This window comes from Chelon labrosus, assembly GCF_963514085.1.
Source record: "Chelon labrosus genome assembly, chromosome: 3".
In the NCBI taxonomy this organism is placed as follows: Eukaryota; Metazoa; Chordata; class Actinopteri; order Mugiliformes; family Mugilidae; genus Chelon; species Chelon labrosus.
Window position 1 is genome coordinate 12,953,253 of NC_140339.1, and position 24,736 is coordinate 12,977,988.

General features: G+C 43.3%; 1 protein-coding gene across 1 annotated transcript in view; it reads right to left on the reverse strand.

Annotated features, from left to right (window-relative positions):
- Nucleotides 1–4,073: 4,073 nt before the first annotated feature.
- Nucleotides 4,074–24,736, reverse strand: part of prmt3 (protein arginine methyltransferase 3) — a 54,707-nt gene continuing 34,044 nt past the window's right edge. Inside the window, exons 14-16 of the mRNA XM_084574921.1 lie at nt 19,190–19,240; nt 18,434–18,521; nt 4,074–4,278 (exon numbers count right to left, since the gene is read on the reverse strand). Coding sequence (XP_084431047.1) covers nt 4,172–4,278; nt 18,434–18,521; nt 19,190–19,240 — 246 coding nt within the window. The 3' untranslated portion in view covers nt 4,074–4,171. The remainder of the gene's footprint in view (nt 4,279–18,433; nt 18,522–19,189; nt 19,241–24,736) is intronic.

Genomic DNA, 24,736 nt, shown 5'->3' on the forward strand with positions numbered 1-24,736 from the left:
ACATCTTAAAAAGTATGTGTTAAAATTGGTCTGTACTATAAATAGTTTTTTCCACTTGGAGAGTTTTACGCACAAGCGCGCTCCAGGCTCTATACGTCCCTTTGTACGTCACCGGAGCATCGATCGAGCATTAAAAATGTGGGCGAGGTCTTTGTGAAGCTACTCATTTGTTAAAGTCTTACGCAAGAAGCAGGACTTTTTTTTTTTTTTTAAACCACGTGTGTCGTGAGGAACCGGAGCCAACCACTGGAGCCTGCACTGGAAGCAGTGACAGCGGAATGGGGGGGATTTTAGAGCACTGCATTGCGCATACCATCCTCCAAGTCTCCCTTTAAACGAGTAGTGCAAACTAAAAAAAAAAAAAAAGGCACAGGCGTCCTCTTTTTATCCCGCCAGTCTAGGGTAACTTGTTCACGATGAGCTGTATCTTCAGGCCCTTAAAGCGGACCATGCCACAGTGAAAAGTGGACGAACTGAAGCCAAATCACACACATTTATTTCCATGTTTGTTGCAGGAACATGGAAATAATTCTCCTTAATAAAACAGAATACTTCCTTCCTCACAGATGAAATGAAAACTAGGCTAACTAGAAAGTTGGATGTGAGTGGTTGCCAAGGAACCATGCGGTTTACTTGGTATGTGGGCCAATAATATTAATAATGATAAAATTAAAACGATAATAAGAATAAGAAGAACGCGGATGGAATAATAACCATCAGGCTACGTTTAAATTTTTATTTTTTCTCTCTTTTTTGAAGCCTTAATTAACTCATATTAATAACAACCTTGTAGAACTGCTCTATAATAAATTAACACGCTCAAATTCTTAGTGTAAAACCTTGTTTGCGTGTTCCGATTACACGGCAGCCGAGGAGGTCTGAGGCAGACACTCCCCTCCTGCTGGGTTCAGAGTGGTGGTGGCACCAGGACGCGCAGAGTCCCACTCGGGGCCCTTCGCTTGCTATGCATGCTGCGCTCCCTCCGCTTGTAAATCTCCGTCGGTTCCAGATAAGGGACTGGAGCGGGTGTATTAGCCGCCGCCTTGAGTTTAATTACATTGTCAACAGAGAATAATTATAATTGATTTCTGCTCCTCTTCCGGAGGCCGCTGAACACACCGACTGACACACACACCCTCTCTCTCTCACACGCACACACACGACTGTCAGCACTTCCCGGTTTGATTCTCCTGAGCCGTTTAAGCGCAGTTTACATGGACCTACACGCATGCAGCAACGCAAACATAGCGCGTATGACAGGGCCATTAACATCCGCTGACCTCCCTACAGCGGTTGTATTGTTTATTCGTTTGCCTCCGGCTCGCTTCTGTTGTGCGTTTGCTGACTCGCTGGGGTCAGAGTTTTGGTTCTTAACTGCAGCAGTCTGAATCCTGATCGAGGAGATGGACTGAGCGCGCCGCGGAGGGGGATCCGAGCGTCTCCTCGTGCTCGTTAATTGCACGAGCTGGTGTAATTAATTGATCACTCCCTCTGTCGCCTGAGTGATAAGGAGCCGCATCCATTTCAAGCGCCTGGAAAGCAGTGATTCAGCGGAGGTCATCCCGAGGCGCACGGCTCCCATTATCACCACCACCACTGCCACCACCATCACCATCATCTTCATCAGCAGCAGCAGCAGCAGCTCTGCTGGCAGAGCCTGCGCACTTTACTAGTTACCAAGTTCGACCTATGGTTTGTGAAACTGCCTCAGAAAGGAGCAGTTAATGGAGTGTGATAATGACTGTTAGTGACATTTTCAATGTTTTCAGGTATTACCTTTTGGAGCAACCCAAAAAAATGAATGAATTCTTGTCTAAAAGAAACTATATGTAAAGATAAGCAAAATTCTGCAAACATTTGGACTTCCCAAACGATAAATAATATTTTTTCCAGATTCGACAAGCGTTTAAAAGGCATCTATTAACAAAAGTAATAATAGAAACTGGCAGATCTGTCAGAAGCTTTTAAGATTTTCAAACTAGATAAATATTTCCAGATTTCCCACTTAAATTCTTGTCAGTTAAGGGGCACTCCAATAAGTATTAACATAACTCTGAAAATGCCAGCGTGGTGTTGAAGGAATTCAACAAGGCCTTTATAAAGTCTGAATGTTAATTTAACTTATTCACGTTGAAAAAGAAATATTCAAAAAGGTTAAAGAGTCGACAAGAAATAAGATATGAGTAACAGGCCAGAGGATAGTTTCCTTTCAACTAAACTTCTAAAAGCAAGCAGACCGGACTGTATTAATATAAAGGCAGAGAGGACAGAGAAGCAGTAGAAATATATCAGAAGACGTGATGAGTCAAATCACCAATAAAGACGGGCAGCCAGCCCCACAGTCTGCTCCTCCTCCTCCTCCTCCTCCTCCTCCTCCTCCTCACAGATGACTACACTTTCTCAGAGTTTAGGATTCATCATCTCAGGCAAAAAAAAAAAAAAAAAAAGGAAGGAGAAAAAATCTTTAATTGTAAGCAGAGCTGTTCAATGAAGTATGTAAAGAGGCTTCAGTCAGCCTTTTTAAAGCTTAAATTCATTTTTGCATTGTCCCAGTAAACTCGTGGAAGATGGATGATGCCCCTGGCAAGATCTCACACAGCTCAAAGTGGGACAATGAGAAGAAGGACTACTTGGCGAAAGCATTAAATCCCTTTAAGAGCAGTCACTTCCTCAAGTTTTTTTTTTTTTATTTATTTAAGCTGTACGCAAGCGTGTACATTGAGAGAGGTCTTAAACGCTCCCAGCAAGCCTGGGTTTGGGTGGCAGCAGGTGTAATAACACTAAGGTTAAACAAACCTATCATTATTAAAGTAAATGATTAAATAGTGTCAGTTGCTTCAGAAGGAACTTTTTGCGCACTGTGTGATGTAGATTTAATTTTAAATGGAAGGTATGTGGCCCATCAATCTACAACAACTTGAAATTATTATTATTTTTTTTTAAGTGAAATCTGTCCTCCACAAAGATATTCAGACCTTTTGCTGTGCTGTGCTCCAAATTGTGTTCCTTTACATTAATCATGCTTGCTTGACAAGCAGATCTACAGTAATTGGGCACATTTTAGAAAGAGAGACACCTGTCTTTTTAAAGTCCAACCATTCACACTGCATGTCAGGACACTAATCAAGCCAAGGGACTCTCTGGAGATAGAATATGGCAAAGCATAGATCAAGACAAGTGTTATTTCTAAAGCTTTGTGTGGTCTGACAATCACAGCAGTCCCTGCAGTTGAAGGGCTTCGGTCAGTCAGGTGACCAGGAGACAAACAGTCTAAAGGAAGTTCAAGAGTCCTCTGTAGAGGTGGGAGAACGTGCCAGAATGAGAACAACCTGAGCACCACTTCATCAATAAGGGCTTTACGACAGAGCAGCTAGACAGAAGCTACACTGAGCTAAAGACGGATGTGACTGGAGTTTATCAAGCGATATGTAAAGGACTCATGAGAGCACGAGGAGAAAAAAATAAATGAACCTCTCTACGGGCTGTACTCCAAGCACTAAGTCTGGCAAACACCGGTCACTGCTCATCACCTGGGCCACGAGCCCATCTCTGGCGAGGCGTGCTGGTGGCGGGATCATGTTATGGAAGGATGAAAGCAGGGAGGAAACCCTGTGCAGAGTACATGGGAACAGAAACTGGGGTGACAGGGCAGTGAACCACTGTATACAGTGCAGACAAAAAAGGGAATGAGTCCTCGAGTGGGCCAGCCCACATGAAGATGTACAAAGATAGAGACTCACCTGAGAAGACTTGCCAGTGTAATTGCTGCCAAAGAGGAAAGCAATTACATGTACTTGAATCTTATTATCTTGTCAAAATATGTTTTCTCTTTTGATTTAGTTTACTAGATGTAGTTTATTAGTTAAAGATTAAATCTACAACATAATAAAGGTTACAAAAAGTAAAGAAATCTAAATACTCCCATGAGCTGATTTGACTGTCGTTTTAATAGGATGTATAGGATGCAATGGAAGTGTAGTTGTGAATGAACGTGAATGTCATAATTAAAAAACAATCGGACCTCGATTAAATAATCACATTCGCATTGAAACACGCAAGGATGAAATCTCATAACCTTTCTTTTTATTACACATGTTGCAGTTGTACATGAATTGCTAATAAAAAAAAGTTAGATACATTTGTTGGATGTACCATATAAATGTTAATGTTATTAGAGGCTGTAAGTCTGCTTCCTGTCTCGGAAGTCAAAGGTGACCAGCAGCGAGCGAGGATCCTTCTTGTTTTTACGTATAGTGATCTTCCCCTTCAGCTCCTCTCCTATGGAAAACGGTGAAAAGACAAAAATATAAACATTAATACGCTGTCTTTTACTGACAAGGAATCACATCACCGGAGAGTCGCTCCTTCACTGTGTTTAAAGGTGCGTTCAAAGACGTTTGAGTTTTTTTCCAGTGGGTTGTTTAAGAACAATTGGGTTGACTTCGTGATTACTCACCTTACTGAAAGTTAAAGAAAATCTTATTGTTGGTAATACTGCTGTTTAATAACTAGCTTCTGTAATCTTTAACCACAGATTCTATATCTACACATCAGACTTGGCAAAAATACTTAAAAAAAATAAAAATAGAAAACATTTTCACTGACTCAGACATTGATTAGTGTGCTCATAACAAAAGAGAAATGCTCATAATAAGGAAAGTCTGCCTGATGCCCTGCAGCAGCGCAATGATGCTGAGCTCAGGCCTCTGCAGCACGAAGGCACTGGTGCTTATAGAAATTATGGTGCGAGTATGGCAGTGTGGTTTAATATATGTTAATGAGCAAGACCGTGTGCGAGAGTGTATGCGTGTGAATGCAGATGCGCAGGGATATCCAGATGGCGTCGAGAAGGAAGCGCGTCTACAGTACGACGCGCAAGACGCCGCTGATTATGACGCATAATCACTCTGATTAACTTCACGTTTGACTGCTGGAGGTAAATGAATGTTTACCCAAACGGCAAACAAGCACCCTCTCGCCCCCTCAATCTCTCCGCCACCTCCTCTCCGTGTGTGTGTGCGCCACGCGCTCCCCATCGCTGGAGGTTAGAGCAGGACGAGGAGGGAAAATGCTGACTGAGGAGCTTTCTCCAACGAAGCGTCCGCCATCGCTGCTGTCACGTCTTACTAGTTACCATGCCAACGCCGCTGTCACTGAGCCTGCAGTTGGGCGCCGCGCTCTGGGTTAGTCACTCCACTGCAGAGAAGGCAGACGGCCACGGCGTTTGACTGTGGGGGCTTTTAACAAAAGCAAAACCCAGTGTGTATAAAATTAACAAGAGATAGACTCTAGTTTCAGGATCTGGGTTCTGCAAAACATCTCAAGACTATTTTAATTGTTCTTGACACTATATAAATAGTGCTGTTAAAGTGTTAAATACTGTATCTGTATTGCTTACATGCATATTCTAAATTTGGATCCCAATCCAAGTCAGTAGCTTCACAATCCTAGTTACTATATTGGGTCATTGCTTGTGTAAGTCTCTCTTTTAAGCCCAACAATGCACACTTCCATGTTTGATGTGAAAGACCCCAGTCAGGCAGGCTGTTCACTAGCCTCAGCATGATCTCGTTTAGTCCAGTTCTAGATATTGGAATTATTAAGAGGGACCCAAAGATCTCAAGCTATGATCTCACCTTGTAAGGCAACTGGATTCTCACAAAAGCGGTGAGATCAAAAGACCGTACAATAACTTGCCAGGCTTCCAACTCTGCGCTTGTGACAGGCAAACACGACAAGAATTGTCTACCAACATCCTATCTATACTGACGACTGGCTAGTTTGGCGTAGCCATAGGGATTTAATTATGGGGTCTTTCAACCAATACAGAGGAAAAAACTTAAAGACATAGCACTGTCCTCTACTCTAATACCTACCTAATGAACTGGGTCAGTGGAGGCAAGACAAGCCAACCGCAACCAAAAGGGTCCCTAACACATGTGCCAGGTTTGTGTTTTCTGTGTCTGTCTTTATAAAATATTAATAATAAAAAAAACATCTCCACAAACTAAAGATCTTAAGATCATCTCTCATCTGGAATCAGTCAGAGATTATGATTCTTCTTCCTTTGACAAAACTTTGTTTTCTGTGTCGCAAATTTCAATTTGACTTCCAGCAGATATTCTAGCCCTGCACCTGCTGAGTACCTGTAAAGAGAAGAAATTCCCAAAACCAAAAATAAGAAAAACGAAACTGTCTTGCTTTCATGGATTTAATACGAACTGCTAATTTTGAACTAGTCATAGTCAGGTAACAGCAAAACAGCCTGGTGCTCCTAACCGTGGACGACTGCAGTCAAACTCTGACAAAAGTCAGATGTAGGCCAAAGAAATAATTACTTGACCTTTGGTTTCCTAAAAACACTAGAAGAAAAAAAAAAGTTAACTGTCCGACTAATCCCTCACACATCAGATTAAATTACTGGACCATACAAACAACCAGCCACAGAGTGTCTGTTCAGCTGTGGTGTGACTCCAACAGCTCTGCTGTAATCAGTCAGTCCAAACTCCCCACGGAATAGGGCCTCAGTGCCTCCAGTAAACTGGCCACTCAGAAGCTGGAAGAAAGAATTAACCATGTGTGGAAATGAGTCGGGGAATGGAGCCGGGCTTTTGTGGTCATGTCGTACATCACCATGCCAGTGTCATTAAGCAGAACCAGGTCCACAGAAAAAGCCTGTCGCAGTCCAATGCAGCATTTCTCCACGAAATTACTCTGGAAATACGCAGCTGGAGTTAAATGTTGTCGTTTGCAGTCAACCACTCAGCTCACACCTCTACAGAATCTGCAGCTCCGTACAGTGGCGGTAAGTGTATTCACATCACTAGCTAGTGCGAGTCATGCAAGACACAAAGTTGAATGTTGATCGTGCATTTTTCAGATCTTTCCAGTTTCTCCATGTCAGAGAGAGACGTGAATTTGCAGTCAATCACTATATAAAGGTGCTGAAAACGTCTGCTACAAAGTTGATTTGCAATGCGCACGGGGATCCTTTGTGTCATACAAAGGGGACAAGCCAAAACGCATGACACTGCAGTGATTTTCAGTGCTTCATTTCAGTAACACATGTTGGACATTCTCCCTCCTGCTCCAGTCTACCTTCATTTAATTCATTTCTACTTTTCAGGCCTTCTCTGGTCAGTGCAGAGCCAAGAAGCAGATCTGATGGATTGTACATCCCAAGCGGCAGTCTGCACATAACTGGCCATGTGTTGAATTATAGCCCTGAAAAACTTGAAGCTCAGCTCGGCTACTGCTGTTCGACAGCTCAAGGACCTTCAGAGTTCAAACGAGAGAGGGAGGGGGTGAGGAGGCGAAGAGGTGTTTAAACTGGGCCCGGACAGGTGAGGGCGGGGGAAAGAGGAGATGTGGACAAGCTTCGGCACCCCGTGGGACTGGGGAGGTGAGTCACGAAAGTGGGCAGGAACCAAGACCAGATGACTGACCAATGAAAGCCTGGATATGGACGCACGCCCATGTTCCAGCTGCTCTGAGCGTCCCTCTGAGCAGGTAACCAGGGCACCGTCTCACCTCGAGAATCATGGGACTTTCTTACACAAAGAAAACAAAAAAAACAAAAAACCTGTGACCTCCTTTTTTTTTTTGGTGAACATTAAGCAGGTAAAACTGTGAAAAAAAAGGACCCTCCTCTTCAATACTACAGCTACGCAAACACACCAGAGCATGACAAATGATTCGCTGTTTAATTTATTATGCTGCCAGCCCGGGAGGATTTGCAGGGATGTTTTGTTCCAGGCTGCTGCGTGCGTTCTCCGTCTTCCGCCAGCACCTCCCATACAAGCTCAGCCTCAGAGTTAATTACTGCTGCACTCATACAAACGCATCAAATAAGATTTGGTCTCCGGCACGATAAATCACCACAGCCGGGGCCAATATTAAACCAAACCGCTGGCTATTTATGCTCAGCCCCTCACACTGCAGCCGATCAGAGCTGAAGGTGCTTTTCAGTCGGCGCCCAAAAGAAGAGGCTGCTGTGTGTTTAAGAGGGAGTTTTGTCATCCATCTTCAAGGTGACTTTAAAAAGTTTTCTCTTATAGCCAGAGGGGAGTTTAGGAGAGAAGTATGCAAGAACTCTTGTGTATTTCAGTGCGTAAAGGGAGAGTGTATGTGTGTTGTAAAGTACACCATAAGAGCCTAGCAGGCAGCCTGTGAATGCTGTTAAAAACTCCATTTCTGGTTTACGGCCCCTGGAGGAGGCTGGGGACCGTTAGGGCGCCGGGGTAGAGCGAGCACATCAATAACCTGCTCCTCACTTCCGCCTTCATTTTCTTCTTCCTCTTAACTTTTTTTCTGCTCACACTTCGCTTACATTTAGCACACGCCCAGACTGATGGATCTTAACTGACTAGATGTCAATTCGAGCTAGATTCTTCTAGATTGAAAAAGCTCAGCCTCTGAACACGTGTGTGCGTTTACATCTACACACTCCTTGACTAACGCTCCGACGTGTCACTATGTCTCTAAGTTACCCCAAGACATGCTTTGCTGACTAAAAGATCAGACATTATGTTAAAAAAAAGTGTGTAAGGGAGTGAAATGCCAGTATTTGTCTAAGAACAAGGATAAAATCTATAGACTGAGGTCTAGAGCCCTCTAGAGGCAGCCATGTCTATTACATTGCACAAAGAGCAAACCAATAATTCTATTAAAAGTCTCTTCCCGGGAAGGAATGTAGAGAAGAAGAGGGGTTGAAAAAACAAACACAATAAAATAAAACATGCCAATCTCCTTGTGGAGTAAGAGATATACATCTCTCCGTCTACTGTATGTATCATCCCTAAACCCTTAACCTGAGCAAGAGGAGCAGTACAACTACTGTAAACAGCTCTCAAGCTTTTCATTATCAGCCTTCACTCAGCTGCTGATGATTTTGAATAAACCTAACCTGAATATCTTTAGAATGCGTCTGCTGCAGAGGCGGAAAAAATACAAGTTCTGCCACTCGGTGCATGTGTGACACCTTGGTTTTAATGTAAAACTAATGGAGCAACCAAAACGGAAAGGGTTTATCTTCCTGGGAGTACTGATGTGTTTCTTAAATGTCATAATCTGCACATGGCATTTTAAGGCTTCTGGTGTTCAAATGGGAAATTTAACTTGACGTTATTACAGGAGAAATGTTCATTGGGCTCACGGGGTTGGATTCATCCAACGGGGACGACGAACGCTCACGGCAAATGCGCCTTTACCCATCCAGTCATTGGTTTTTCAAAATATTTTGTCTCTAATCAAGAAGAAATATTCGCCTGGTGTTGGTTAAAAGATTATTTAAAATAAAATCTTAATGGTATTGATATAAAAAAGACAAGCCTGCGCTCAGTAAGGTGCTGCTCAAACACAATAGGCCACAACAGCTTCAGTGATTCTACAAGAGCCTTTGAAATGCTACAGAGGGGACCAATGCAGTTCTACTTAGTTATTCCCTTGTTTGTTATTAAGGTGATGATGGTACAGAAGGTTGTCTGACGCAGAATCACCAATAGATGTTAACCTGCATCACTTTGAACTACTTTAAAATTGCTGCTCATATATGTACTGTATGTGTCTGTGTGCATGTATGTGCACAGGTGTACGGTGAGTGAAATAAGGATCGGACGCTACCATTATGCATCAGACAAAATCTGTTTCCCACTGTACTGTATTACAGTACTGTTGCCCCCTGCTCCCTCTGAAGCATTTATCTGACTCAGCAGAGCGAGAAGCCTGCGATATAGCACGTGAGCAGCATCATTTTGACGTTCTTATCGTTCCCGGTTGCTGACGACCAGGGCTGAGCATGGCTTAGGGCTCGCCGGACATCAAACGCCTCCGTCTCTACGCAGGCCATTTATTACAGCACACGCCATCTGATATCTGGTCAGCGAGTGGCCAGCCGGTCCAGAGGCTCATCCATCCCCACATCAGCACGCGCGTCCGTGATTCTCATTATGATAGAGGGCCAAAGCTTACAGCAGTAAGAGACACGGGATGGTTTACACAGAGGTGTGCAAGAACACCACAAAGTAGTGATTAGACATTTTAGCACTTATTGCAAGGTTCATAACACCAGTAGCAATAAAATGTCTTGGAATAAATGCTCTAATGCACATGAAGCATTACCATTTTCTTTGCAATAAACAGAAGAACTGAATATGACCCGCGACAACACAGGTGAACAGATGAAGCAAACCGCCTGGAACTTTAAAGTTTAACAGAGTGTAACGGAGATGTAAAGGCAGAAAAATATGCTGATATGCCTTTTAATTTTAGCCACCATAATCAGACCAAGTAAGGCTGTATTTCTACTGGTAAGCTGACTCACCTTTTCAGCAATAAAAGCAGAGGTGTGCAGTTTAATATGTTTAAGACACAGCCTTACTTGGCTGGACATTACCAAGTTTACCTTAAAGTATGGCAATAAAATTTCCTATATATTAATATGAATATTCCTATATGCCACAGCTTTATGGCACACCTCTATGTATGTCTGGTAGCTGTTGGTAGTCTATTGATAGTATATAGTGTGATTCCTCAATATATGCCAAAGGACACTGTTTTGACCGTAATGATGTGACCGAAGTAAACTTCACAAAAAGCGACAAAAGACGCTGTGCTGCCCTCGGTATGTTACTCTGATACCACTTGGCAGTTAGATAAACTCCTTCCAGACATCACGACTCTGAAGACAGTTGACCATTGTCCACAGGTTTATTGACATCATCGAAAAGAGTAAAACTGAAACATACAAACAGCGTAATGAACAAAAGATCATAAAATGTCCTTTTTTTACACAAACACAATGTAAATATACTGATTCTTCAATGAACTAACTTGACCTGTTTTTTAACTACTGCTTTCATGTATTTATTGTACTTTTAGCAACATATGTGCCTACAAGTTATTATATTTTAACACATTTTTAACGTACCATCAACTATTTATTCATATTTATTTGTATTTATTATCCCTATGAACTTAAATAGCAGTCACGACAGCTTTGATTGTAAATTATGGTGACTCGATGAATTCTTGCATCAAACTTCACGAAACTAAACATAAACTCAAAAATAATGATCTGGGATGGCAAACAACCTGTGGACAATGGTCAACTGTCTTCAGAGTCGTGATGTCTGGAAGGAGTTTATCTAACTGCCAAGTGGTATCAGAGTAACATACCGAGGGCAGCACAGTAAAACAACGGCTGTCTAACGGGCAAGATAAAGCAGCAGGCCGATCGACACTACTAACAACATCATCACACGCAGCTAGTGGATGATCCACATAACAGTGTCAAACAAAGGTAAAGCACAAGACTACACCATGTCAGAGAGAAAAACTTCATTAAAAACATGCTCCTATGTTTCCCGTACCCCGAGTTCATCATCAACTGGGTCTGCGGCAGCCAAAGCAAGAGCCAGAGCAGAAGCAGCAAAAGCTCGTCTTTCATACGCCGAAGAGGAAATGAACTTAAAGCTAGAAAAGGCTAAGTTGGAAGCATCCATGGACATGCTTAATGTTAAGAAAGAAACGGCCGCAGCCATCGCTGAAGCAGAAGCGCTTGAAGCTGCTGTTGAAGAGAGTGAGAAACATAGTTGCAATTTAAACTTGGATTCCACTCCCTTGGATGTTGCACAACGCACTGAACAATATGTTACAGAACAAGCCAAGGTGCAAGAGGCAAGACTTCAGCAACGTGAGGATGGTGTCCTACCAAAATCAGAGCCAGATCCTGGCTGCAGCTTTTCACCTTCACATTTCAATCCTGAAGCCAAACCCTTCTCGCCAGACCAATTCAGTACTGCATCCCAAGCACCATATCTTACTGCACGGCAGCCACGCATCCATGAATATGAATGTGTTCCTGAGGCACGCGAAGTTAGGTTCAAGAACGACCATACTAATCCTGTGCAACATTTCAGACGTCAAAATGACAATGGCCGTCCTACTTCCCACCCCTCCGATAACAACAACTCTAACATAAGTGACTTTGTAAGATACTTCGCTCGTCGTGAACTTGTGGCTACAGGCTTGCTTCAGTTTGATGACAGACCTCAGAACTATAGAGCATGGAAACGTTCCTTTCAAAATGCAACCAAAGATTTAGATCTCACATCAAGCGAAGAGATGGATCTTCTGTTAAAGTGGCTCGGCAAAGAGTCGGCAGATCATGTTGAGCATATAAGAGTAATACACATCAACCAACCAGAAGTGGGATTGCATATGCTATGGGACAGACTTGAACGCACTTACGGCTCCGCGGAAGTAATAGAAGATGCTCTGTTCAAACGCATTGACGCCTTTCCAAAAATGACAAATCGAGATCATTCCAAACTAATAAAGCTGAGCGATCTTCTGATGGAACTTGAGTCAGCCAAAGCTGAAGGAGACCTACCTGGCCTTTCCTTCCTTGACACAGCGAGAGGCATCAACCCAATTGTACAAAAACTCCCGTTTAATCTCCAGGAGAAGTGGGCGTCAGCTGGGGCATCATACAAGCAGGAATACCGGGTTTCGTTTCCTCCCTTTGCCTACTTTGTTCAATTTGTCAGTCACCAAGCTCGTGTTAAAAATGATCCAAGCTTCAACTTCGCCTCTCACTCAGACAACACTCCCAGGAATGAAAGAATATCTTGGAAGCCAAACAAACAACGAGAAGTCTTTGTTCATAAAACAGAGATACTTCCCAAGCACATCTCTGATCCTGATGGGCCCTCAAAGCAATCTGATGACTGTGACAAACTGTGTCTGATCCATAAAAAACCACACCCTTTACGTAAATGTCGTGTGTTCAGAGAAAAGCCCGTTGAAGATCGTAAGGCATTCTTAAAAGAGAATAATGTCTGCTTCAAATGCTGTGCTTCGTCATCACACATAGCAAAGAACTGTACATTCAATGTAAGGTGTTACGAATGTAAAAGTGAAAAACATCACACAGCGCTGCATCCTGGACCTGCACCCTGGATTGAAGGCAGACACCCTGCTCCAGAGTATGGCGGGGAGCAGGCTATCTCACCACAACCCCAGGTTGACAACACATGCACGGACGTCTGTGGTAGGGATGTGATGGACCGATCCTGCTCTAAGATATCTCTTGCGAAAGTGTATCCAGCTGGTCATAGAGACAAAGCCGTGAAGATGTATGTGATTTTGGATGAACAGAGCAACAGATCATTAGTTCGCTCGCAGTTCTTCAAGATTTTTAATGATCAAAGTTCAAGTGCTCCTTACTCATTGAAAACGTGTGCTGGAGTAAAGACGGCAGTGGGGAGAAGAGCCAGTGGCTACATCATTGAATCTCTGGATGGGACTGTCAGCATCCCATTGCCCAGTCTCATAGAATGTGATGACGTTCCAGATAACAGAGATGAAATTCCAACCTCCACTGCGGCACTTCATCATCCACACCTGAAATCAATTGCACATCTCATCCCAGACATTGACCCACAAGCCTCTATTATGCTCCTCCTAGGCCGAGACATCATCAGAGTCCATAAGGTTCGTAAACAAGTGAATGGTCCACACAACTTACCTTATGCTCAGAAATTGGACCTAGGATGGGTCATCGTGGGCAATGTGTGCCTGGGCCGAGTTCACAAACCGGTGACAGTCAACGCTTTCTACACGAACATCACGGAACGAGAACGCCCTACGCTCTTTGAGCCATGCCCTAATGTCTTTCATGTAAAAGAAAAATACAGTGACACTCAGATCACAAACCTCCAAACACATTCTGAGGAGACATCAACCTGTGATGTTGATCAGCTGGGATGTAATGTGTTTAAACAGACTAAAGACGACAACAAAGTGGCTCCGTCTATCCAAGATGCTTCTTTCATGAAAATAATGGAGGAAGGACTAAAGAAAGATGCAAACAACTCTTGGGTTGCTCCATTACCCTTCAAGTGCCCACGCCAACAGCTTCCTAATAACAGGTTCCAAGCACTGAATCGTCTCACGTCTCTCAGGCGCAATTTTGAGAGGAAACCTGAAATGAAGGACCACTTTGTCAAATTCATGGACATGATGTTTAAGAATGGTCACGCTGAGCTAGCCCCTCCTCTGAAGGCAAATGAAGAACGGTGGTACTTGCCGATATTTGGCGTGTACCACCCAAGAAAACCAAAACAAATTAGAGTGGTTTTCGACTCGAGTGCCCAGTTCAACGGTGTGTCACTCAACGACGTGTTGTTAACTGGACCTGATCTGAACAATACACTGCTCGGTGTACTAATGCGTTTCAGAAAGGAAGCTATCGCCTTTACGGCAGACATAGAACAGATGTTCTATTGTTTTTCGGTGAGAGAAGATGATAGGAACTTCTTACGTTTTTTGTGGTTCCAGGATAGTGATCCCTCAAAAGACATCGTGGAGTATCGGATGACGGTCCATGTCTTTGGGAATAGTCCGTCGCCCGCAGTGGCTATTCATGGACTGCACCAGTCTGTTCAAGGCAGCGAGCTTGACGTCGATCCTGATGTTAGGAGTTTTGTTATGCGTGACTTCTATGTGGATGATGGTTTAAAGTCCTTGCCTACAGTCGAAGCTGCCATCAGCCTACTAAAGAAAACACAGGATGTGCTTTCCAAGTCAAACATAAGACTGCACAAAATAGCAGCAAATAACAAGGAGGTCATGGAGGCATTTCCAGCAGAAGATCATTCAAAAGACCTTAAAGACCTGGACCTCAATGCAGACATGCTGCCAACGCAAAGAAGTCTTGGACTCAATTGGAATCTCCAGGTCGACTGCTTCCATTTCAGCGTCGGCAATGAGATCAAACCCTTCACTCGACGAGGTGTTTTATCCACAATCAACAGCCTCTATGATCCTCTGGGGTTTGTAGCGCCAGTAATCATTCAAGGCAAGGCCATTCTGAGAGAACTTACTACTGAGAACAGCGACTGGGACTCGCCACTGGCCCAAGAAATGGAGGAAACGTGGAATTCTTGGAGAATGTCATTGAACGAATTGTCTCAACTTTCTATCCCTAGAGCCTACACCACTACGTCACCCTCAGCTGCTGTCAGAAGGGAATTGTGTGTCTTTTCCGATGCATCAACAAAAGCTATATCTGCTGTGGCATATCTGAAAGTCACTGACACTGCAGGAACCAACCATGTTGGATTTGTAATGGGCAAAGCCAAGCTGACCCCCCTTCCAGAGCAAACAATTCCAAGACTGGAGCTTTGCGCTGCAGTGCTTTCGGTGGAGTTAGCCGACCTAATCTCAGCAGAATTAGACCTTCAGCTTGATGCTACTACCTTCCACACAGACAGCAAGGTAGTTCTGGGTTACATTTCTAATGAAACCAGACGCTTCTATGTGTATGTTAGCAACCGAGTGCTACGTATCCGAAGGTCCTCTCATCCAGACCAATGGCGCTACGTGTCAACAGAACAAAACCCTGCAGATCTTGGTACACGTTCTGTTGCTGCAGGTCATTTGAGCAACACCAACTGGCTGAGTGGACCCAAATCTCTGTACATATCAAAGACAGGTGTCTCTGAGAGCCTTTATGATCTTGTGGAGCCAAGTTCAGACCCGGACATTCGTCCTCTAGTATCCACTTTGAGTACCGCAACAATGTCCAAGCAGCTTGGTTCCCAACGATTCTTAAGATTCTCCTCCTGGAAGTCACTAACTCGGGCCATTACTCGCCTCATTCACATAAGCCGTCTTTTCAACACAACCTTGAAGAAGAACAGTTCATGTAAAGGCTGGCATTACTGTGAAACAGAGTGCACTGTTGAGGAGTCTGACCAAGCATCACGCATAATCATTCAAACAGTACAAGAAGAAACCTACAGTCAAGAGATCAAGTGCATCCAAAAGCGTGAGCAGATACCTAAAGGTAGTGTTCTCAAAAGTCTGGATCCTTTCATTGATGCACACGGCCTTCTGAGAGTCGGAGGCCGCCTCCACAATGCAAATCTTGATCAGGATGAAAAGACTCCATTGATTGTACCTGGCAAGCATCACATTGCAGCCTTACTTGTGAAGCATCACCACGAACAAATCCAACATCAAGGTCGTCTGTTTACAGAAGGGGCTATCCGTACGGCGGGCCTTTGGGTAGTTGGTGGTAAAAGAAAGGTGAGCAGTACTATCCACCATTGCGTAATCTGCAAAAGGCTTAGAGCTCCACTCGTTGTTCAAAAGATGGCCAGTCTTCCTGCAGATCGTCTCTCGACAGACCCTCCCTTTACCAATGTTGGGCTAGATGTTTTTGGCCCTTGGAGCATCTGTTCTCGTCGCACAAGAGGAGGTCTCTCACACAGCAAACGGTGGGCCGTAATCTTCACGTGTATGAGCGTGAGGGCGGTTCATATCGAGGTCATAGAATCTCTCGATACGTCCAGCTTCGTCAACGCATTAAGGCGCTTTCTTGCAGTGCGTGGTCCCGTCAAACACCTCCGCTCAGACCGCGGCACCAACTTTGTTGGTGCCTGCAAGGACTTGAAGATACCCTCGAACATTAAAGAAGCAACAGTGAAGACTTACCTGTCAGGTCAAGGTTGCTCTTGGACTTTTAATCCTCCACACGCGTCCCATTTTGGTGGAACATGGGAAAGGATGATTGGACTTGCAAGGAGAATCCTTGACTCCATGTTCCTCCAGCTGAAAGACAAACTTACCCATGAGGTGTTGGTGACTTTTATGGCAGAAGTGGCAGCAATTATCAATAGCAGGCCTCTCGTTCCTGTGTCAACTGATACTGACGATTCGTTCATACTGACTCCGGCTGCTCTTCTCACACAAAAGGTGAACATCCTTTCGGCTCCTAACGGCGAGTTTGGACCTTCAGACCTTTACAAGTGCCAATGGCGACAGGTTCAGCACCTGTCCAACACGTTCTGGGATAGGTGGCGAAAACAATTCCTCCCAATGCTGCAGACACGCCGGAAATGGCAGTCTATCCATCCAGACATTAAGCCAGGAAGTGTTGTTCTCCTCAAGGACAGCCAAGTACCAAGAAATGAATGGCCTCTTGGACTGGTAACAAAGACCTTCCCTAGCGAAGACGGGAAGGTGCGCAAGGTCGAGGTGAAGGTCATTAAACCAGGAGGGTCTACATTTTTTCTCAGGCCTGTGACCGAGATAGTACTTCTCCTCCTCCCAGACGTCTAGGTATATGGGGTGCCATGGACTGTGGCGTGTAATCGCGCCAGACGGGGAGTGTTTTGTTACAAATGTTAATTTGGCATGTTAAGAATTTGCTTGCATTTTTTCAAGTCATTTCTCATGTTTCTGAATTGTGTTACTGTCACTTTGAGAGTCAAGGAGTAGGAGTAGGAGTGACTTATGAGACATGTGATCACAGAATCAGGAAGTAGAAAGACACAACCAAGCATTGTCTGGGAGCTGTGAATTGTTTCCTCTCTCAATCCGGTTCAATCTGCAAACATCTTACGCCATTGATAGCATCGTTGGTATGTATTATTTGTTTGGATGTTGTTTGCCATCCCAGATCATTATTTTTGAGTTTATGTTTAGTTTCGTGAAGTTTGATGCAAGAATTCATCGAGTCACCACAATTTACAATCAAAGCTGTCGTGACTGCTATTTAAGTTCATAGGGATAATAAATACAAATAAATATGAATAAATAGTTGATGGTACGTTAAAAATGTGTTAAAATATAATAACTTGTAGGCACATATGTTGCTAAAAGTACAATAAATACATGAAAGCAGTAGTTAAAAAACAGGTCAATTTAGTTCATTGAAGAATCAGTATATTTACATTGTGTTTGTGTAAAAAAAGGACATTTTATTATCTTTTGTTCATTACGCTGTTTGTATGTTTCAGTTTTACTCTTTTCGATGATGTCAATAAACCTGTGGACAATGGTCAACTGTCTTCAGAGTCGTGATGTCTGGAAGGAGTTTATCTAACTGCCAAGTGGTATCAGAGTAACATACCGAGGGCAATTCTGCTGCATTTGGTGGAGGTTTGGCTTGCAGAAAGTTATTTCCAAGAACATCCTCACGTCTATGCCTCGGAGCAAACTGCACCAGTTAACAATATTTAAATCTGCCGACGCAGGGATTCTATAAATATTCCACTGGCCAGTTACAAAGTGCTTCTCTTGTAACACGTCATGATTCAGAGGCCTGCATCGGGCTATCAGATGAAGTTTTACACACGCTCTCTGATGGCTGAATGTGATTTGTTTTGATCCCTCGCTGTCGCCGCGGGTGACAGATAACGGGTGTCAACCAGCCTGACTACATCTCCGCCACAGACAGATTACCTGCTGCAACCCGCTATGATGCACCCACCCCGAGCTTCAAAAGAGTGAAAGAAATTTAAAAACAGGATGTAAACACAAACGGGGAATATTTTCCACCTGGGAATAGTTAGTTAACACATGTAGAAAATCCTACTTTCTTGTTTTCTAGTACTGTGTGGCGAGGACCTGTGTGGTTACTGACCTGCTTGGACAGAGACAGGCTTCTCCAGGAGGAAGACAGTCTGTTTCCAGTGTGTCTTTGTGACCTGAGGACCCGTGGAGAACATCACCTGGTGTAATGATGTGAAGAAGAAATGTGAGCAACACCATCACAGATCAGTGACCGCTTCTCGTCTCTAAAGCCATCTGTGGTACCTTGAAAAGCAGCTGAATACTAAAGATTAAATATAAGTGTATAAATCAGATTACACAGATGTACTACTTCAACATATATTTCAGTGAAAAATAGCCTTGAGTTTGAGTCGATGAGAAATCATGCTTTTAACAATCATGTGATGTAATGCCCTTCAATTGCAAATAACGCTCTCTGAATCTGAATAAGTCAGTTACAAGAAAGAGCAAAGTCTACCCACTTTTACAGTTCTGTGTATCAAAAATAATTTATATCTTTGTCTGTATAATAAATGAAAACTGATAATCCCATGTTACACTGTTCCAGGCTTAGCTTCTGGCAGAGATGGTAATTTACTGGATCATCTTTAGCTTGCAGCTCGAGTCTCAGGTACAATAGGAAGTGCAATCAAAAGGCATGTCTGTGTTGCTCACAGAGCTTGGCATCGGCTTTTCCAACTGGCCGGCTCTGCTGGGTAAGTGCTTGTATCAGCAGTCGGCTAGGACGCCCGTCGATTGCCAGCGAACGCCTCGGGGAGGAGGAACACGCTAAAGCGTGAACATAATTGAGTTTCCGTTAAATGGCTTGGTTGTTGCCGCTGCTTACCTTGTTGCTGCAGCCTTTGTCAAAGAAAATGTCAAAGTAGCCGACAATTGCCTGCAATGAAATATGAGGGGTGTGTTAGAATGTGACAGTACAATAAACCCCTGGATTTGTTTGACTATGCTGCAGCGCTGACATGCAGAGCTGAGAGAGAAGCCGGAGGCAGACTACATCTCAAGGTATTAATGAGGAAACTAGCGCAGTACAACCAAACTGGAAAGAAAATTCACTGTTATCTACAGCTATGTTTACAGTACATCTTCTTTATAGTGTTACCTTAGACTTAACTGAAGACCCCTTTGCTTGCCATGCTTCCCATATCATTGTCGTGAGTGTTTGTGTGGTCTGGAGAACCATACTGGCTTCTCCGTTACAGATACAGCGGGCACTGGTAGGAGTCGTGACTACTGCACTGTATTTTCTCTAACCCCACTTCTTCTTGGTTTCCCGTTCAGGCTGAGTCAACAACATGTCCCCTGTGCTCCCTCTCACCTCATCTGACACTTGTCACTGGACAAAAGAAATAAATTATAAGGCAGCCGCCAACAACATTGGAATTTTTGCTGACAATAAAAAAAAATAATAGCAATAATAAAAATCCAGCTTGCTACATGAAATTAGCAAAGGTGGCTATTTTGCTGACAGTGTTGCAGCGATGTGAGAAACACTCTGCAGATGGGAGCAGTCGGTTAAGGGACATAAACACTAATACGGCTTTGGTCAAACTGAATATGAATGTGTTCATCTGAATAATGGCCGCCAGGGGAAATGGCAATAGACAACGGACAAATCTCTGCTCCCGGGAAATCAGTTGTTTTGTTGACAACAACAACCTTGCCTGTCTGAAGCTTTATTAGGTCTTTTTTTTTAAGGGTTTAAAGATGTATAAGACCAGAAACACTCTTCTCTGTCGACAGGGCTTTCAATTCACAAAAAACATGAATGAAAATATAGTATTTCTATCAACACATGCTGCCCACTGGTAAGGATTTGCTGACTATAAACACATTTGAGTGAAAACCAATTCACACTTCTCAAACAAACTGAGGGGGAGTCCAAGGCCAGTGCGCATTTAGGTGACCGTTGTCAGATATGTGAGGTAAAAACGACCCCCCAGGCTTTTTTTTTTTTTTTTTCCTTCCCCTCTTCCCATTTCTGCCCCCACTGGAGGAACAGAGCCACTCTATCAATCTCAGGAGCGCACTTGTAGTGGCAATGATGCAGAACTAATAGCTTTTAATCCTGACGCAGCTGACAACTTGGAGGCCGGCTCTCGGAGACAAAGAAGAGCCGAATCAATGCAGGAGAGGGGAAGAGCAAAATAGGAGACAGAAGAGAGGAGAGGAGGAAAGAAAAGTGTAAAGGTGGGAAAGAACACAGGGGGAAGATGGAGGAAATTGAAAGGGAATGAGCAGGAGAGAAAAGTGTAAATGCTGGAGAGGAGGTTTCTTTTTTTTTCTACAAGGCTTTTATTGGTTTGTATCAGTTGGAAAAGCAAAATATAGTACCATCTGTTCACAGATTCTGAAACAGTCCCAAATTATATTTAAATAACTTAAAGGGACTTTTTTTTTTTTTTTCCATGATGCATCCATGCTGTAACAAACATGCAACCCTGATAATCACGGTGCCATCAGAAGCCGTGTTCAATACACTTCTCGCACCAAGGCTTCAATCAACCTTTATTGACTGAGACAGGCAGGGGCAGAACAGCTAGCTCACAGCTAAACTGCCACAAAAGAACCCAAAGTGGATAAAAGAGCATGTCAACGCAATGCAATTATGGCTTTTAATGAACGCTACAGAGAAGCTCGGTGCTCGGGTAATTAGGAAATTAGCCATAATTACTCGTCAGGCAGAGCGAATTCACCTCTCTCAGCCGGAGAGGCAGAGATCATCGTCGGCGTGCCTCGCTGATGACAACGCCTCGTAAGAGAGATTGATGGTCACTTCTGTGTTGTGCAACTTTCACACCATAGCGAGACGGGCAATTAAAATTTAGGCCACAGAATGAGACTTACAAATACGAAAAAAAAAAATCAACCTCGTGGCTTGGAACCTTGACGGCCCATTAATATGACATTTGAAAGAGGGACAAAAGGAATGTAACGGCCTTGTACATAAAATACAGAAGTTGTGTTCAGATAAGCAATGAAGACCCTGATGACCAAGTCTATGAAACCAGAAGCTTTTATGACTTTTTGATTTAACCGGGCTGAGGGAAGAGAGTTTATCAAACATCATGCGCGCAGCAGCCAAGAAAAGTTTTACAGGATTCAAACTTTAACTCCAGCAAGGGACATGAAACAGTAAAATGACTTTAAGTCTATTAATTTATAGCTATCTTCTGTGAATAAGAGTTTAAGTAGCTTGACAAATAACTTGACTTTTGCCTAATTATACATGGAGAGCTCCCATCCAGAGACAGATGCTTAAAATCCCTAAAGCTGAAATTACTTTTATTCATTAAGAAAAATAACAAAATGAGCTGAGGAACACACAACTTGCAATATGTAACACCTTATGAGGGGCAAACTACTCAGCAAACATCTGCCTACGTACAAACATGATCATTTGTTCAGTTTTCTTCCACTGTATAGTTTTGTTAATGCGTTGCAGAGCTATTCAACTTTTAAGAATGTAGACCTACATTGGATTGATCTTGAAGTTCATTATAATTAACACAGTTGCAAGATGCACACCGTGATTAAGAATTATACAAGTGAGATAAGAATTATCGGGACTCAGATTAACCAATATTTCAAAATGTAATCATCAGAATCTGATCGGGGCAAAAAAACTTGACTGGGATATCCTGAATTTTCTCTTTTCTCAGTTTTGGTCTCCACCATAGACAGTATAAATATGGACGGTAGAACAGCAAGAAGAGCTCCCCCTGGTGACTGGCTGCAGTATAGGTCATAAGCTCCATCTCCACCATGTTAGTGGATGGGACTTGCGCCAAACTAAAACACTAAATACATGTCAAACTATTTTATTTTTTTTTTTCAAGGGTGGTTTCTGTCATTTTTAGGTAGCATGTTGATCCATGATCAAGTGTCAATTTTTTGGATGAGTTTCATTTTAGTTTGACGCTATAGAAACAGGATGTTACTTACTTAACCAGTTGCCATGCCAAATGCTACGTAAAGCGGTTGAGGGTTCACTCTTGGACCGTACTGCGCAGACTCTGGCTCCACACTCGCAAGATGGCGTCGCCCGTATCCCCGGGAAAATAGAATCAGTTTGGCCAATTATTATTATAGTATCAGATAACTTGGAGCATGTAGTGCTCAACTAATATAAGACCCTGTAAGACCCTCCCATCAAATAGCATAAGAAGAGAGGGTTAAGGAAGTAAGAGAGGCGGATAGAGAAACAGAAGGAAGAGAAAGGGTAAACTTAAAGCATAGAGACACATACATGCACCCACACACCAAAAACAGGACGAATCAGAATGAGCGCTTTTCATTTTCATCAGCGTTTAGCCTTGGGCCCCAGCTCTGTCTGTGATAAGTCATGACAGTGGGCTTCCCGACGGCCCAGGGAGGAGGCTCGGATAGACTGCAGCTCTCCGGCCCCCATTCTCCAAGAAGAGTGGGGGGAAAATTAATAATTATCATCATGGATAACACCAACAGGGAGCAATTCATCATCGCTCCCTTTTCGCCCGGCTATGTGTCAGCGAGCCGCGTGGCCCGGCCAGATACTATTATACGACGGCGGGGAGAGGGGGTGTAAAAAAGAGGGAGGGGGAAAAGGGGAGGGAACTGGAGGGGCGCTGAGGTGGAAGGAGGGAGGGGGGCGGGAGAATAGAAGGCTAATGCGCTTTTGATGGGGTTTATCCAGGCGTGGAAGCTTCAAGCACGACCACCTCACGAGCAAGATGGTGTGAATTCCCCCTACAGCCCTCCTCTGTCTCTCCACCCAGCCTCTCCGCCCAACTGCTGGCTGAGGTGGTGCACCAAATCAGCCTTGGGTGCAGCGCACCTCCAGGCGCTGTTCTTTGCTCACGATGCCTCTCAGACAAACAACAATACAGTAACAGTTACAGAAGCTCCAGGGTCAAGCGGTGTGGACTGTGGTTTAGCTGTGTTAGCGACTTTAGCACAGGAGATCTGAGTCAACGAACAGTGGAGGCGGTGGTTCTCAACAAGAAACATCAAAATATCAGAAATAGCAGAAAGACAAAATACAAAACAGAGTACATGTACAGTCAAGAGGGAAATCACACTTTTTGTCAAGTCCTGTCAGTTTCAAACAGTTGCCTTTAGGTCTTACTTCTTGGTTTTGAATTTTTCCAGCTGGCTAACTTTTCTTTTTCCCCCTTCTTTATACAAAAGGAAACATGGTTGCAGACACAATCTTCCACACTGCAAAACTAAAAATGGCAAGTTATGCACCCTGCAGCCTTCGCAGAGTACCACCAACAATAAATGGACCAGTTCTTAATTTCAAATGATGCGCGCATATTTTTATTATTTTCTACATTGTAGATAAGCTGTGCCCTGTCAAGAGTGAATTTGGGGAACTTTGTGCCTTCTCAACGAGTTTGACGCCATCAGTTGTGTTGTGCAGAGGTAGGGTTGGTACATTGTTCTCTGCAGTGAATAGCCTTATGTGAATGCTGTCTAATCTTAGTCTCAACTAAGTAAAGACAAACGCCAGTCCATCATTACTTCTAGACTCAGAAAATATGACCATGACACCCAAATATAAATACCGGAATTATCGTTTTAAGAAAACCACTGTTGATCAACATGTGACCCTCATATGGTTATTGTGTTACACTATTTCAATAGTCACAGGTTTTAGATGTACTTCAGGGGGTAAATTTGATTAAGTTATGAACTTTAATGAATTTAGTAAACAAAACAGATTTAAGTAGAGGTATATAGCACAGCTCAAGATTGTTTTAATTTTTAGAAGCGATGTCCCAATTCAGTCATTTTGACTGGCATCAGTGAAGATTTAGGCGACGTTGATGTCGAGCAGTGTGCTAATCTTCTGGTCTTTGAAGGAAAAATAAAGGACACAGTACACAAAAGTTTGACTGCGTTGCTCTCCTTCAGTTTCCCACTCATCGCTTTCAGTTTGGTCCGGACCGAGAGCTAGTTACTATCAACGAGTCAGATGTATCCCTACTACAGTACGTAGCTGTGAATCTGGGAAGGGACTGACTGGAAAATGAAGGCCGCCAGAAAATATACTATGTGGCTGTTTCACGAGGTGCTAGTAGTAATGCAAAACATAGAGATGCTAATGAATTCTGTGGGTTTAATACAGACATTAATACAGCTATTGTGTTATCTGTGATAAAAGCCAATATACTTTTACTTTCTTTATTGTTACATCACTTGGAGGTGGGTACTATTTTCTTAATGGATTGCAGAGCTATTCAACTAAATATAGCCTACACTGGATTGACTGACATTGATTGCAAAGCTTTTTTTTTTTTTTTTTTTAAATCTAAAAGAGGCTTTATGCAATTTGTTTTTCATATAATACTGTACTGTTGCTCAGCTCTGAATTCTACTGCAATGTTGAGAC